This window comes from Microcaecilia unicolor, chromosome 11 (assembly GCF_901765095.1).
Source record: "Microcaecilia unicolor chromosome 11, aMicUni1.1, whole genome shotgun sequence".
NCBI lineage: Eukaryota > Metazoa > Chordata > Amphibia > Gymnophiona > Siphonopidae > Microcaecilia > Microcaecilia unicolor.
The window spans coordinates 66105826-66121388 of NC_044041.1; the positions used below are offsets into that span (position 1 = coordinate 66105826).

General features: G+C 43.0%; 1 protein-coding gene across 1 annotated transcript in view; it reads left to right on the forward strand.

Annotated features, from left to right (window-relative positions):
* The window catches only part of CIT (citron rho-interacting serine/threonine kinase), a 1023678-nt gene that overhangs the window by 217006 nt on the left and 791109 nt on the right, over window positions 1–15563 (forward strand). Inside the window, 2 exon segments of the mRNA XM_030217566.1 lie at window positions 10465–10570; window positions 11840–11983. Of these exon segments, the coding sequence (XP_030073426.1) occupies window positions 10465–10570; window positions 11840–11983 (250 nt within the window).

Genomic DNA, 15563 nt, shown 5'->3' on the forward strand with positions numbered 1-15563 from the left:
GTCGAAAATTCCTGGCCAGGGGTACATTTGACACTTTTGATCTAGCATCCAGGATTGCTGCCCAAGGTATAGTGGTGCACAGAATCTCATGGCTGCGTCTCTCTGACCTGGATCATTCGGTCCAGCAGTGAATGGCGGATGTTCCTTTGTGTGTGTGTGTGTGTGTGTGTGGGGGGGGGGGGGGGGGATAACCGTTTTGGTGAGAAAGTAAACGATCTAGTTGACCAGATCAAGAAGCACAGTGATGCTATGGATTCTGTTTCTCGCTGGGCGCCTTCTGCTACTACCTCCTCATCTAGGAGGTTTTGTGGAGGGAAGAGGAGTGCTCCCTATTCCTATGCTAGGCGTAGGTACACTCCTGCTTCTCGGCAGCCTGCCCAGGCTCAGTCCTAGCGCGCTCGTTTGCGTCAACAGCTTGCGCCTAAGACCACTGTGGCTCCCCAGCAAAAGCAAAGGACGGGCTTTTGACTGGCTCCAATTCAGCATAGCCTCAGTAAACGTGTCCGTACCGGACGACTTGCCGTTTGGGGGGAGGTTAATGTTTTTTCACCAAAGGTGGCCTCTTATAACCTCCGACCGGTGGGTTCTTCAAATTGTCCATTTAGGATACACCCCTCAGTCTGGAATCCAAGCCTCCAAATTGCCCACCGGCAGCTCAGTCCTACTGCTCCCAGCAGAAGCAGGTACTTGCAGAGGAACTCTCCGCCCTTCTACAGGCCCAAGCGGTCGAACCCGTTCTACCAGGGGAAGAAGGGCTGGGATTCTATTCCAGGTACTTCCTTGTGCAAAAGAAAACGGGGGGGGGGGGGGGGGGGATGCGTCCCATCCTAGACCTAAGGGCCCTGAGCAAATTCCTAGTCCGAGAAAAGTTCAGGATGGTTTCCTTGGGCACCCTTCTTTCCATGATTCAGGAAAACGATTGGCTATGCTCTCTGGACTTAAAGGATGCTTACACACACATCTCGATACTTCCAGCTCACAGGAAGTATCTTCAATTTTGGCTAGGAACACAGCACTTTCAGTACCGTGTACTGCCTTTTGGCCTGGTGTCTGCGCTTAGAGTGTTTACAAAATGCCTAGCTGTAGTCGCAGCATCGCTACGCAGACTGGGAGTGCATGTGCTTCCTTATCGCGACGATTGGCTAGTGAAGAGCACCTCGAAGGAAGGTGCTCTGGAGGCCATGTGAATGATTGTTCAGGTGCTGCAGCTACTGGGGTTCGTCATAAATTATCCCAAATCCCATCTCACCCCAGTCCAAAAATTGGAATTCATTGGAGCTCTGCTGGACACTCATACAGCTTGAGCTTATCTCCCCGAGGCAAGGGAGGACAACCTTCTTTCCCTGGTGTCCATGGTTCAAGCATCTCAGCAGGTCACGGCTCGGCAGATGTTGAGACTTCTGGGGCACATGGCCTCCACAGTTCACTTTAACCTTATGTTGAATAGGGTCTCTCTATAGTCGATGACCTTATGTATGTTACAATCCAATTTATTACTCAGGAATCTTCATGCACTACCTTAATTTATTATTCTTCACCATGTATGTATGCACATGATGTATATATATATATATATACCATGATCTGTTCCATTTATGTTATGTTCCATGGTTGTTACCATGTATGTATGCACCTTAACGGAATACCATTTGTAATTCTGTTACCTGGAAATGGCAACCGCCATTACGGCAAATGTAAGCCACATTGAGCCTGCAAATTGGTGGGAAAATGGGGGATACAAATGCTACAAATAAATAAATAAATGTAATGTCCATGGCACGTCTACATATGAGATCGGCTCAATGGACCCTAGCTTCCCAGTGGTTTCAAGCTGCGGGGGATCTAGAGGATGTAATCCAACTGTCCACCGACTTTCGGAATTCTCTTCAGTGGTGGACGATTCGATCCAATTTGACCATGGGGCGACCATTCAAAGTTCCTCAGCCACGAAAAGTGCTGACGATGGATGCATGTCTCCTGGAGGGGGGAGCTCATGTAGATGGGCTCCACACTCATGGAGCCTGGTTCTTTCAGGAAAAAGGTCTGTAGATTAACCTCCTGAAATTAAGAGCGATCTGGAATGGTCTAAAGGCTTTCAGAGATCGGCTGTCCAACCGAGTAATCTTAATTCAAATAGACAATACGGTTGCCATGTTTTACACCAACAAGCAGGGGGGCACCGGATCTCACCCTCTGTGTCAGGAAGCCGTCCAGATGTGGCTTTGGGCTTGCTGTCACGGCATGTTTCTCCAAGCCACTTAATCTGGCAAGCGTAAACAACAGTCTGGCCGACAGGTTGAGCAAGATAACCTCACAAGTGGTCACTGAACATGGGTGTAGTCTGCAAGATCTTCCGAGCGTGGGGCACCCCCTTGGTGGATCTTTTTGCTACTCAGATCAATCACAAGGTCCCTCAGCCCAATTGACCAATGTTCATTGTTTTGAGTGAGCCTGGATGCTAGGGATACCCCATGTGTGAGAATAAGCAAACTGCTTGTCCTTGGAGAAAGCGAAGATACTTACCTGTAGCAGGTATTCTTCGAGGACAGCAGGCTGATTATTCTCACAATCCCTCCCACCTTCCCTTTGGAGTTGTTATTGTTATTTGTTATGCTATTTGATTTAACTGAGGTATGCGCTCGCGCGGTGGGTAGGAAGTCAGTCTGCGCGTGCGCGGTGCGAGCTGCACATGCGCCAGAAGACTCCAGCAAAGTTTTATATTTTTGCTGGAAAAAGTTTGCCGCTTCGTGGGCCGACGCGGACGTCGACCCACTTGTGAGAACAATCAGCCTGCTGTTCTCAGAGAATACCTGCTACAGGTTAGTATCTTTGCTTTTTGTATTGGGACGCAGCCAAGTCAGTGCTACTTTGGGACATTATTACATACACAGCTCAAAAATGGAAGATTAAAGGGAAATCCTAATACTTGAGCGGCAGGTTATTCGAAATAGGAGTGTTTTTGGGGTCACAAAATCCCAGGCATCTTGACAACCTTGCTAATGTTCCAAGCGGCCCTCAACACTGTTTTACACCAGCGGAAGGTCAAGTCTCAAATGTATTACAAATATAAATTGCACCTTCTGGGGAGTAAAAATGGGAAACTGCTTGCACATATGTTGAAAATGCACTGCGGTTTCTCAAAAATCTTATAGATAGAAAAGGAAGGGGGATGAAGAAATTGTTACTCTATTTAAATGCTTCTACGAACAATTATACGCCATGAAAAAGGACACAGAGCTAGACGGTGAGATGTATCTTGAGAATGTATCTCTTTCGAGGGTGTCACCCTCGCAGATAGCCATACTAAACGCCCCGTTCATGGAGGGGAGCTAATGCTGGTCATTCAAGGGAGTTCATTAAATAAAACACCTGGACTTAGATGGCTTATGAGTTGAATTTTATAAGATTCTTTTAGAACATATAGCACCTGTTTTATCATACTTCTCACATATGATTACACATAAAAATCTATCAGATTCTCTCCATATGACACAAATGATAGACCCATTTTGCAACTCGTACTTGCCTATTTCAGTGCTCAATTTTGAGGCAAAGCTTTTTGTCAAGGTTTTGTCAAATCGTTTGGCCAAAATACTGCCAGACCTACTGGCTGAGGTATAAGTCGGTTTTGTTAGAGTGAACGGCCACAAGAAATATTTGCCTTATATTGGCTTCGTTGGAAGCGGTGCGTGCTCCTAGAACCCCCGTGCTCATGGTCAGTTTTGATGCTGAGAAGGCTTTTGACTATGTCTCCTGGCAGTTTCTTTTTCAGACACTCCAAGCCTATGGAATTCAGGGGTTGTTCTTGGAGACAGTTTGCATCTTATATTTGGTCCCAACAGCAAAAATGTGGGTAAACGGTCTTCACTTGCAGTCCTTCCCGATTAGATGTGGAACCCTTATTCCCACTCTTACTCGTTTTAGTTCTCAATCCTTTGATTAAGGATGTACTGATGAATCCAGAGATCCAAGGGATACTCTTCTGATCTTCGATGTTCAAAATGTCAGCTTATGTGGATGATTTGCCAATTCATTTTATAGATCCACAGCACTCTTTGGATGTGCTGATGACATCTTTTCGAGAATATGGAGATTTCGCTGGATTCCGCCTTAACCTGCAGAAGTCTGTGGCCCTGGCATCTTCTGATCAGGTATGGCAGGGTTGGAGGGGGGGTTTCCTTTTACACTGGGCAAAACATTCTTTCCGTTATTTAGGAATTCGATTATCGATGCTACCTTTAGAGTTGTACCAGTTAAGTATCTCACGATTACTAGACTCAGCTACAGATACACTGGCAGTCTTTGCCCTTGGGGCTTCATGGACAAGGTAATCTGTTTCGGATGATAGACTTCCCTAGTTGGCTCTATACATTCCAAATACTCCTTCTCTTTTTCTTGAGAAAAGATAATCATATTTTGTATCTACATCTCTCGTGGTTTCTAGGGCGCGGGAATAAACCTAAACTCGCCTCAAGATTATTGTTCGGGAATGGAGAAGGCTTGGCCTCCCCAATCTTACTAAATATAACCTAGCCTGCTTGACCAGTCACTTAGGGGATTGGTTCCTAGAGAGAAAAGACTATACCCCAATCACGGTAGAAGCTGAAATTTTCGCACCTTGGAACTTGGGATATCTTTTGCAGGCTCAATGAGGACGACTTCTGGGGGTGGCACAGGGCCATGTCTTGATAGCCCCTCTTCAACATCTGGGGAGAGCGCTTACTACTTCTTGGGGGATTTCTACCCACACTTCAACTCAACTATAAGCTTTAGTCTTTCCTCATAGGGAAGTCGTCTCATCCCCTTCATCATTTTAGCCACCTTTCTCTATACCTTTTCTAATTCCACTATATCTTTTTTGAGATGCGGTGACCAGAATTGCACACAGTGTTCGAGGTGAGGTCACACCATGGAGTGATACAAAGACATTATAACATCATTTTTGTTTTCCATTCCTTTCCTAGAAATACCTAACATTCTATTTGCTTCCTTAGCCGCCACCACTCACTGAGCAGAGGGTTTCACCGTATCATCAATGATGACACCTAGATCCCTTTCCCTGCTGGTGACTCCTAATGTGGAACCTTGCATCATGTATCTATAATTCATGTTTCTCTTTCCCACGCATCACTTTGTACTTGCTTACATTAAATGTCATCTGCCATTTGGATGCCCAGTCTCGTAAGGTCCTCTTGTAATTTTTCACAATCCTCTTGTGATTTAACAACTTTGAATAATTTTGTGTCGTCAGCAAATTTAATTATCTCACTAGTTACTCCCATTTCTAGATCGTTTATACCTATGTTAAAAAGCAGTGGTTCCAGCACAGACCCCTGGGGAATCCCACTATCTACCCTTCTCCATTGAGAATACTGACCATTTAACCCTACTCTGTTTTAACCAGTTTTGAATCCACAATAGAACACTGCCTCCTATCCCATGACTCTACAATTTCCTCTGGAGTCTTTCATGAGGTACTTTCACAAATGCCTTTTGAAAATCTAGATTCACAATATCGACCGGCTCAGTAATTCTGCTGTTTAGCCATCCTAATTGCTGCTAGCGTTTTATCCTTATCCTACTGAAAAATTCATATGTTGTATCTTTTAACTTTTGTAATTCATGGAAGCCACATTGTGCCTGCATTTGTGGGAAAATGAGGGGTAGAAATGAACCATAAATAAATAAATAAATGTTCACCCCTTCAAACAAATGTAATAGATTGGTGAGGCAAGATTTACCTTCACTAAATTCATGTTGGCTTTGTCTCATCCATGCTTTTGAATATGCTTTGTAATTTTGTTCTTTATAATAGTCTCTGCCATTTTGCCTGGCACCGATGTCAGGCTCACCGGTCTATAATTTTCCAGATCACCTCTGGAACCATTTTTTAAAAATCAGCGTTACATTGGTCACCCTCCAATCTTCCAGTACCATGCTTGATTTTAAAGATAAATTACATATTAATAACAATAGTTCTGCAAGAGAAGTTTTCAATTCTTTCAGTCCAGGCTATTTGCTACTCTTCAATTTGTGAAATTGTGCCATTACATCCTCCAGGTTTATAGAGATTTCATTCAGTTTCTCTGACTCATCAGATTTGAATACCATTTCTGGTACTGGTATCTCTCCCACAATCTTTCTCAGTGAAGACCGAAGCAAAGAATTTATTTAATCTCTCCGCTATGGCTTTGTCTTCCCTGAGTTCCCCTTTTACTCCTCAGTCATCTAGCGGTGCAACCGATTCTTTTGCTGGCTTCCTGCTTTTAATATACCTAAATAAATTTGTACTATGTGTTGTTGCCTCCAACACAATCTTTTTTTTCAAAGTCTTCTTTGCCTTCCTTATCAGCCCTTTGCATTTGACTTGACATTCCTTATGCTGTTTCTTATTATTTTCAGTCGGTTGCTTCCATTTTCTGAAGGATTTTCTTTTAGCTCTAATAGCTTCCTTCACCTCACTTTGTAACGATGCCAGCTGTCATTTGGTCTTCTTTTCTCATTTTTTTTAATACACACAATATATTTGGCCTAGGCATCCAGGTTGGTATTTTTGAACAGCATCCACGCCCAGTGTAAACTTTTGACCTTCACAGCGGCTCCTCTGTTTTTGTTTTTTCCCCAAACCATTCTCATTTTATCAAGGTCTCCTTTTTGATAATTAAGCGCTAATGTATTGGATTTCCTGTGTGTACTTCAAAGCCGATATCAAATGTGATCGTATTTTTTATCATTGTTATCAGGGGGCCTAGCACCATTACCCTCCTGTACCAGATCCAGCACTCCACTAAAGACAAGGTCTAGATTTTTTCCTCCTCTTGTTGGCTCCTGTACCAGCTGCTCCTTAAAGCAGTCCTTGATTCGTTAAGGAATTTTACCTCCCTAGTGCCCTGATGTTACATTTACCCATTCCATATCGGGGTAATTGAAATCACACATTATTATTGTGTTGCCCAGTTTCATAGCCTCCCTAATTTTTGGTAACATTCCTACATTTGTCTGTTCATCTTGGCCAGGTGGACAGTAGTTCACTCCTATCATTATCCTTTTCCTCTTTAGTCATGGAATTTTAATCCATAGTGATTCCAAGACGTGTTTTGTTTCCTGCAGAATTTTCAATCTAGTTTTTTCAAGGCCTTCCTTAACATACAATGCTACCCCTCCATGAATTTGATCCACCCTATCGCTACGATATGATTAGTTCCCTGGTATGACAGTGTCCCACTGGTTATCCTCCTTCCACCAGGTCTAGGAGATGTCTATTATATCTAATTTTTAATTTAGTCCAATATATTCATACTCTCCCATCTTATTTCTTAGGTTCTGTCATTTGCATATAGACATTTCAAACTGTTGTTTCTTTTTACATCTTGCTAGCAGTTGACTGTTAATTTGCAATTTTTTTGTCTGATTTTTATTTAAAGACACTTGGAGGCTTATTTTCAAAGCACTTAGCCTCCCAAAGTTCCATAGAAACATATGGAACTTAGCCTCCCAAAGTGCTTTGAAAATATGCCTCTTGGTCTACTATGGTCTCTATTACAACCTCGCAATCGGGATACCCTGTCTTTCCAGTTTTGGTGATATCTTTGAAAGCTATTTATTCCTAATCTTGCGTTTTTTGAATGAGTGTCAGCCTTCCCCCCAGGTTCTAGTTTAAAAGCTGCTCTATCTTCTTTCTATATGCCGATGCCAGCAGCCTAGTCCCACCCTGGTTAAGGTGGATCCCATAAGTCTGGAATAGGCTCCCCGTTCCTCAGAATGTTGCCCAATTGCTTACAAGTCTAATACTCTTCTCCTGCACCATCACCTCATCCCCTCATTTTGACTCCTGAACACTGCCTGTCTCTTTGGTCCTGTCCGTGGAACTGGTAGTACTTTGGAAAATGCTACCCTAGAGACTCTGGATTTGAGCTTTCTACCCAAGAGCCTAAATTTGGCTTCCAGAACCTCTCTCCCACATTTTCCTATGTCATCGATACCCACATATATCAAGACAGCCGGCTCATCCCCAGCATTATCTAAAATCCTATCTAGTTGGCATGTGAGGTCTGTCACCTTCGCACTAGACAGGCAAGTGATCAGTCGATCGTCATGTCCACCAGCCACCCAGCTATCTACGTGCGTAATAGTCGAATCACCAACTACAACAGGTGTACTAACCCTTCCCTACTGGGCAGTAGCTCCTGGAGACACATTCTCAGTGCGAAAGGATATTGTATCCCCTGGTGTGCTGATCATTGCTACAGGATTACTTCTAGCTGCACCAGGGTGATGCTGTCCTTTTAGAAGATCTCCCTTCTCTAAGGCAGCACAGGGGCTGCCAGACATGAGCTGGGACTTCTCTACAACGTCCCTGTAGGCCACCTCTATGTACCTTTCTGTCTCCTCCTGCTCCTCTAAGTTTGCTACTGCAGTCTCAAGAGAATGGACTGAGATCTAGGAGCTCTTTGCATCGAGTACACGCATATGACCTCTCACCAACTGGGAAATAATCATTCATATGACACTGAATGCAAAAAACTGGATAGCACCCCTCTCGCTGCTGGATTGCTGTCTGCATCTTAGTATTATAGTTGTTTAATTAAAACTTCTTAATGCACTAGTGATATCAGATGACTATAGGGAGCCTTAAGATTATATGGTATAATTTGTAATTTATTTAGTTTTTGCTTCTCAGAAATTAATTAAATGTAATTAAAACTTATTGTCCTCATTAGAATAACTGACTGTAAATGAAGAGTTGCGGTAGGGGTGGGTGGGATTTGGGGATGGTGGGTAGGAATGAGGACTGAACTACGCCCTACTGTGCCTTCTAGAGACACTTTTAATGCTGTGGCAGAAAATTCAAGTTTTAAAACTTTCGGGAAAAGGGTAGAGACTAGCTAATAAAGTTTGCTGCTTCTGCTTCTTTAAACCCAATCTTTAAGTTACCAAACACAGAGCAAAATAATGTCACTTACCAGAGAAATGTCCTCTTCTCTCAGATCTTCTCAAAAATGGGACCTTTCTGTTTAGAACAGATTGAGCCTTGCTACTATCCTTTTTAATACTCTTGGCTGTTAAGTTTCTACCTCTAGAGAAAGTTTCAGTTTAAAACTATGGGGAAAAGGTTGTACACTATGGAAACTAGTTAATAATGCTTGCTCTTTTCTCTTTTATTTTTTTCGAAGACTAAACTAGGCTTACTATGCCATCTAGAGACTATCTTTGTTAATGCTGTGGCAGAAAATACAAGTTTTAAAACTATGGGGAAAAGGGTATGAAGAGTAGCTAATAAAGTTTGCTGCTTTTTTGTTTTTAAATTCTAACTGTGGAGTGGAGGAGTAGCCTAGTGGTTAGTGCAGCGGACTTTGATCCTGGGGAACTGGGTTCAATTCCCACAGCAGCTCCTTGTGACTCTGGGCAAGTTACTTAACCCTCCAAACAAATAAGTACCTGTATATAATATGTACTTGTTATACTGCCGTTTAGTATGAAATGACAAAGCAGTTTACAAAAATAAATCGATGAGAAAGGAAAGGAGCTGCAGTTCTTGGTAGCAAAGCACAGACAAAGTTAAGATTCCTGTTTAGCCGACATAGCAGGAAAGAATTAATAAAGGAAGAAGCAAGAGACAGGTGAGTTTGTGCAGCCTGTTGGCCTCCACCCATACCCTACAGAATTCATCAAGTGAAAAACTTAGTTTTTTGATTGACCCTTAATCTGATGCAGTCGAGCAACTATAATGTTATGGTTTTTTTAAATTACGCTCTACCAGTAAGGATTTATCATTTGCTTTCACCCTTGAGAAATTATTCATAACGTTCCTAGAATTTTTTGAATTTTTATATTCTGTGTTTAATTCCATTACATTTCAGTGTGTGCAGATATTGGGAAAGAGATTCCAACTTTATGAGTTTAATATTTTTTTGATGTGATCAGTGTGTACTTAGTCCTGTAGTAGAGCAATACCTGATGCACTTTCTGCAGAATTGATTGTTCTTGGCCAGCAGCTAGTGCTAGAAGGAGAAATGTGAACCAGGCCCAACTATAAAAAACAAACAAAGTAAGGGATTGATCTTCTAGTACAGATCTTGCTTTTTTTTGTTTTAAGCAAGATGTACAATCCCGCTGCCACTCTGTTAATGCTGATCAGAAATGATGATACACTTGTTTGTGCAATGCAGCTTTCTGTTTGAACAAAAGGAGAGGATTTTATGGCAGTCCATGTATGTTTAATTTAGAGAAAGAGGGTGTGCCTGAATCAAAATAGTGGTTGTCTGTGGAGGATACTTTTAGAGTTTATTTAGGCCTGATTTTTCAAGGGAAGGCAGTGCTCATGATACTTTTTCAAATGAGGTCTTAGAGATTTGAGAAAGGATTGCAGAGGGTTGTGCTTGTATGTAGGTATGAGGATGGTGGGGTTGGGTTGTAATAAATTGTGATAGTGTATGGTTATGTAGGTTTTGACTTTGCTCTTAGGTCTGTTGTGACAGGTTTGGATTCACCAGCTAAGATCAGCTCAATGGAAAAGAAAATCATCTTCAAGAACAAAGAGCTGAAAGACGCCCAGGACAAGTGTCATAAGGTATTTATTTCTGCAACTGGCCTCCCTCAGTACTTTGGAAATTTACAGATGGTGTATGCAAGGGGATTATTTAAGTACTCCTACTGTTGCCACAATCGACAATCATTCTTTGTATAAGCAGAATCACTTTTCATCAGTGGGGGGCCTTCCTGCTCATAAGAGTCAGTTAATTCTAGTTCTTGAGTACTTCAGTGCAAGAAGTGGTGGCTGTGGACTTGAAATGTCCATTTCTCATAACCGAGAGGGTTGACTCTTCCAATGAGAGCTTTTTTTATAATGATGTAAGATTAGTTGATAAATATATAGTAGTATACAGGTCAATATTCAAAGCCATTTCTCCAGATAACAGCTCCTCTTATCTGAATAAATAGCTTAGCTGGAGTGGTGTCTAGATATTCAGTGGCACTATCCCCTGCTGCTGCTCATTCAATGGCGTCTTCATTATCAAACAAAATAAAACATGGAAAAGAAAATAAGATGATACCTTTTTTATTGGACATAGAGTGGACTAACACGGCTACCACACCTCTCTACTTAAGATGGGTCTTCATTAAAACTTTTTGAAATATTTGTAAAATTAAATTGTCTCCTTAATTTCCTCTAATTTGTATCTTCTTTCCAGAAAAATGGAGGAATTAGTCCATGATAAAACCTGAGTACATTAGAACACATGGGTGGAAGTGATTATGGGGCCCTTTTACTAAGGTGTGGCAAAAAGTGGCCTTAGCATGTCCTTGTACTTGTTTTTCCCATGCGCTGGGGCCATTTTTGCTGTAGCTGTAAAGTGGTTGATTTTCCATTTTTTTGTATTAATGACCATGCGCTGATATTTTTTCCATTAATAAACATTACTGCATAGGCTCCATAGCGTGTGGTAGAGTAGCTGCACTAATTGATTACTGCAGGAATATAGCATTCACTAAAATGACATTTAACATAGGATGCCTGAGTACATCCTGTGGCACCTCATTTTTAGCTGCGTTATATGTGCGTTAGTAAGTAATGCTGCTTAGTAAAAGGGTCCCTACGATTTTTATCAGATGTAGCAAAGTGGCTGTATAGCTACTTGCAGCTGAATGTGGACAGATGGCTTGTGTCGGCTTTCTTTCAAAACTTCAATCTAAGCAGTTACGTTTGATGTCATTTTTGAGCACTGAGAATATTAGACTGTTAAAAATGTATTGAGTATTCTTATTACTTTTTGTAGTGCAAATTTAGAAGATGACTATTTTATATTACAATCCAATTTGTTTTGTATTTTCATTGTAGATGGAACAGGAAATGACCCGATTGCATCGTCGGGTTTCTGAGGTTGAAGCTGTACTTAGTCAAAAGGAGGTAGAGCTAAAAGCTTCTGAGACACAGCGATCTCTCTTGGAACAGGACCTGGCTACCTACATCACAGAATGCAGCGTGAGTTTTTAAGAATGTGAGGTTTGATGTATTTAGTGTATTTTAATTGTGTTCACCATACAAAATAGCAAATAAAATGTTAGAAATTATTAGGAAAGAAAAAATAAGACAAAATGTTATAATACATCTGTATCGCTCTGTGGTGTGACTACACTTCGAGTACTGTGTGCAGTTCTGGTTGCCATATCTCAAGAAAGATATAGCAGAATTGGAAAAGGACCAAAGAAAGGCTACCAAAATGATTATGGGATGGAACTCCTCTTTTTTTTTTTTTTTTTTTTTAATTTTTATTGTCGCCAACACAATGTATAAACACTTGTCACAGAGAACAAAATGATATTATTAAATACAAGCACATGACATTCCTGATAACAATACCAAGTAAACAAGAAATCCCATGACATAATCATTCCATCACCATATTTGCATTGGCTTTTCAAGTATCCCTCATCTATTCATCTCATGCATACCTTTCATTTCCACACCTTTACACACCAGCCATTTGCGCATGCACTCCTGTCCCTCCCTCTACCCTTACCCATCCCTCCCCCCTCCCTTAACTGAGCCTCTGTAAGCAGTCTGTCCACACCGTCGAGTATTGCTTGTTGCCTGCTTTTAGAGATTTGGCATAGATCCTGCTCTTATGTTTACCCACTTCACTCATTCGTGCCTTCCAAGCTCCACTTGGTATACTCTCAGAGGATGTCCAAAATTGTAAAAAAGTCTTTTTGACTAACAATAAGGTCATGTATGTAAATCGCCTGTACGTTTGCAATACCCCCTGTGCTTTCAAAAGAGTTTGATCTCCAAGGAGCACTGTTGCATAGTCCCATTCTAGCTGTTTTTTAGTAACTCCTTGTATTAATTGGAAGGCCTCATTCCACACTGAGAGGCTCGGACATTCCAGGAAGGAGTGAAGAAAGGTTCCTCCTCCCTGATGACATCGTGGACACTGTCCATCTCCCCATAAGCCCATAATTGCCCCTTTAGCCTTAGTGATGTATGCTCTGTGCATTATCTTATATTGTGTTTCCTGCAGATCTGCTACTTTAACCATGTCATATAATGTGGAGAAAAGCTTGTTAAACATTTGGAGTGTATAGGTCGTACCTAGTTCTGTGTTCCAGTGTCCCACCAGCCTCTCCATGCCCCCTTCTGGGCTATGCATTTGCAAGATCTTATACCAAGTAGAGAGGCTATTGACTTTATAGGGGGTCCCCACCTCCACTTATCCCCATATTTCCCCTGTAAAGCAGAGTAATAATGCCTCACTTGAATATATTGCAGTAGATTCTTATTAGGGACACCCCATCTCTCTTTTATTTGGTCAAAAGATTCCAGCGTATCCCCCCCCCCCTCCACTAGGAGATGGCCTAAAATCCTGCACCCCTCCTGCTGCCACTGGGTAAACACCGAGTACCCCATGCCTGCTGGAAACTCCGCATTGCCCACCATGCCCAAAAAGGGGGATGCATCGGGTGACTTCTGTTGTTTCTCTCTCCACCAAATCCACGCCCTCCGCATAGGTTTCAGGAAGGCCAGCTTGCCCACCATCTGAGAATCAGTGCCAGCCCGCGTGTGTATTAAATGTATAAACGACCATGGGCGACTCCAGTCCTCCAGCCCTCCAGTTGGCAAAAACTTATAGTGATCTGCTAACCCCTCAAAAATAAAGCGCATAAGCGCTGCAACATTGTACATGCGTAAATCGGGTAACCCCAGGCCTCCCGCCCCCTTATTATGGGATAGTTTCTGATGCCCTATTCGTGCCCCTTTCCCGTGCCAAATAAAAGACATTGCAAAGAAGCATATGCTGTCCCCACAATTCACCCATAATCAGTACATATCTCCCCTCTCTGTCCTGAATCACTTTATGAGTGTTAAATGGCAATTTCTTGTGTATTAATATGGCCACTCCTCTTTGTCTAGAATTATAAGAAGAGAACCCCACCTCTCCCACCCAGCTCTTTTGTAATTTTTGATGTTCAGAGGCCGAGAGGTGGGTTTCTTGCAAGAATGCTATATCTGCTCCCTCTTTACGTAGCCACGAGAGCAGCTTAGTTCTTTTAACTGGGGAGTGCACTCCATCCACATTCAACTTAATTACTCTCAAATTAACCATTGTCAGGTTGTATGTTATTAATACCATAGATAAAGACACTATACATCTCGCCAGTCTCCCAGCCCAACTGGCAAGTATCTTCAATACACTCATTAAGCAAACAGACTCTCACAGTGATTTTAGCTTTCAGATCTCTGTCCTTTCCCACCCAAAAGCCCTCCTTCCCCCTCCCCCCTCCTTCTCTGTCCACACAGACAGCCACAACCACACCCCTCTCAACTCTACGCATTTATCCACCCCCCTCCCCCTCCCCACCATTCTCCTCTCCCCCCTCCCCCGTCCCTTCCAGTCCTTGTCTCCCATCCTACTCCTACCCGAGACTCATCGGGCCGACAGGGCCCCCCCGAGAGACCCCCCCCCCCCCCCCCAGCCAAGAGTTATGGAATGTCAGACGACCCACAAAGTAAGCATGTGACTATATATCCTGAGCCCATACCCCCATCAGCCATAAAACTAACCCCTCTATAACGCTTCATTTCAAACTAAAACAGCTTAAAGAACCAGACATGTTATCCCTGCTACTTACCCCTCCTCCCACTCCCTGCTCCCGCTTTCGCTTGGAACCTAAGTCCATCAATTAGCATATCCATCAACTCTAAGCTCAAAGATTGTCCCAGCACTTAATAGATGCCTCGTGGCTGTTTGCAAATAAAACCTTCAGCTCCCACTTCCAGGGTTACTCTCCTTGGTCACGGGCTCTTTCCCATCTCACAGGTGCCAGCCGCGGTGATTTTCTCCAGCATTGCCTTCGCCTCTCCCGGATCGCTGATATAGGACACTCGATTTTCATGCCACACCCGTAGCTTCGCCGGGTAGAGAAGGGCGAACTTGATTCCTTTTTTATGCAGTTCAGTGCATGTAGGTGTCGTAGCTTTCCGGAGCAGTGCCACTCTTGCGGAGTAGTCATTGAAAATAAACTGTTGCCCTCGTACGATAAAGCTTTTTTTGCGCGGTAGGCCCTTAAGATCTCCTCTTTCGCCTGCCAGTTGGTGAAATGCGCTATTGCTGTTCGGGGTCTGGCATTCTCCTCGCGCACCCCAATTCGGTGCGCCCTGTCACAGCAAATGTTGTTTCTGCCCTCTGCTATGCCCAGCTGATCTGGAAGCCAGGAGTCAAAGAACTTATAAAGATTTTTGTCCAGCACCGACTCAGGGAGACCCACCACTCTCAAGTTGTTTCGTCGCGCTCGATTTTCCTGTTCTTCCAGGCGATCTCTCAGCTCTCCTGTTTCTTTTTGAAGTTCAGAAATTTGAGCCGCCATTTGCCGAGCCTCGTCCTCTCTCGCCGCCACTCGATTCTCCACTTCAGCAATGCGCGTGGCCTGTGCATCAAACTTTCCGTTTATTTCATCCACAGCTGTTTGCAGTTTGGTAAGTCTATTTTCCAGCGCTGCCGACACCGACCTTGTTATTTCCGCTATCCATTCTCCTGCCTGCGGTTCTGTGTCGCTCTGCGCGG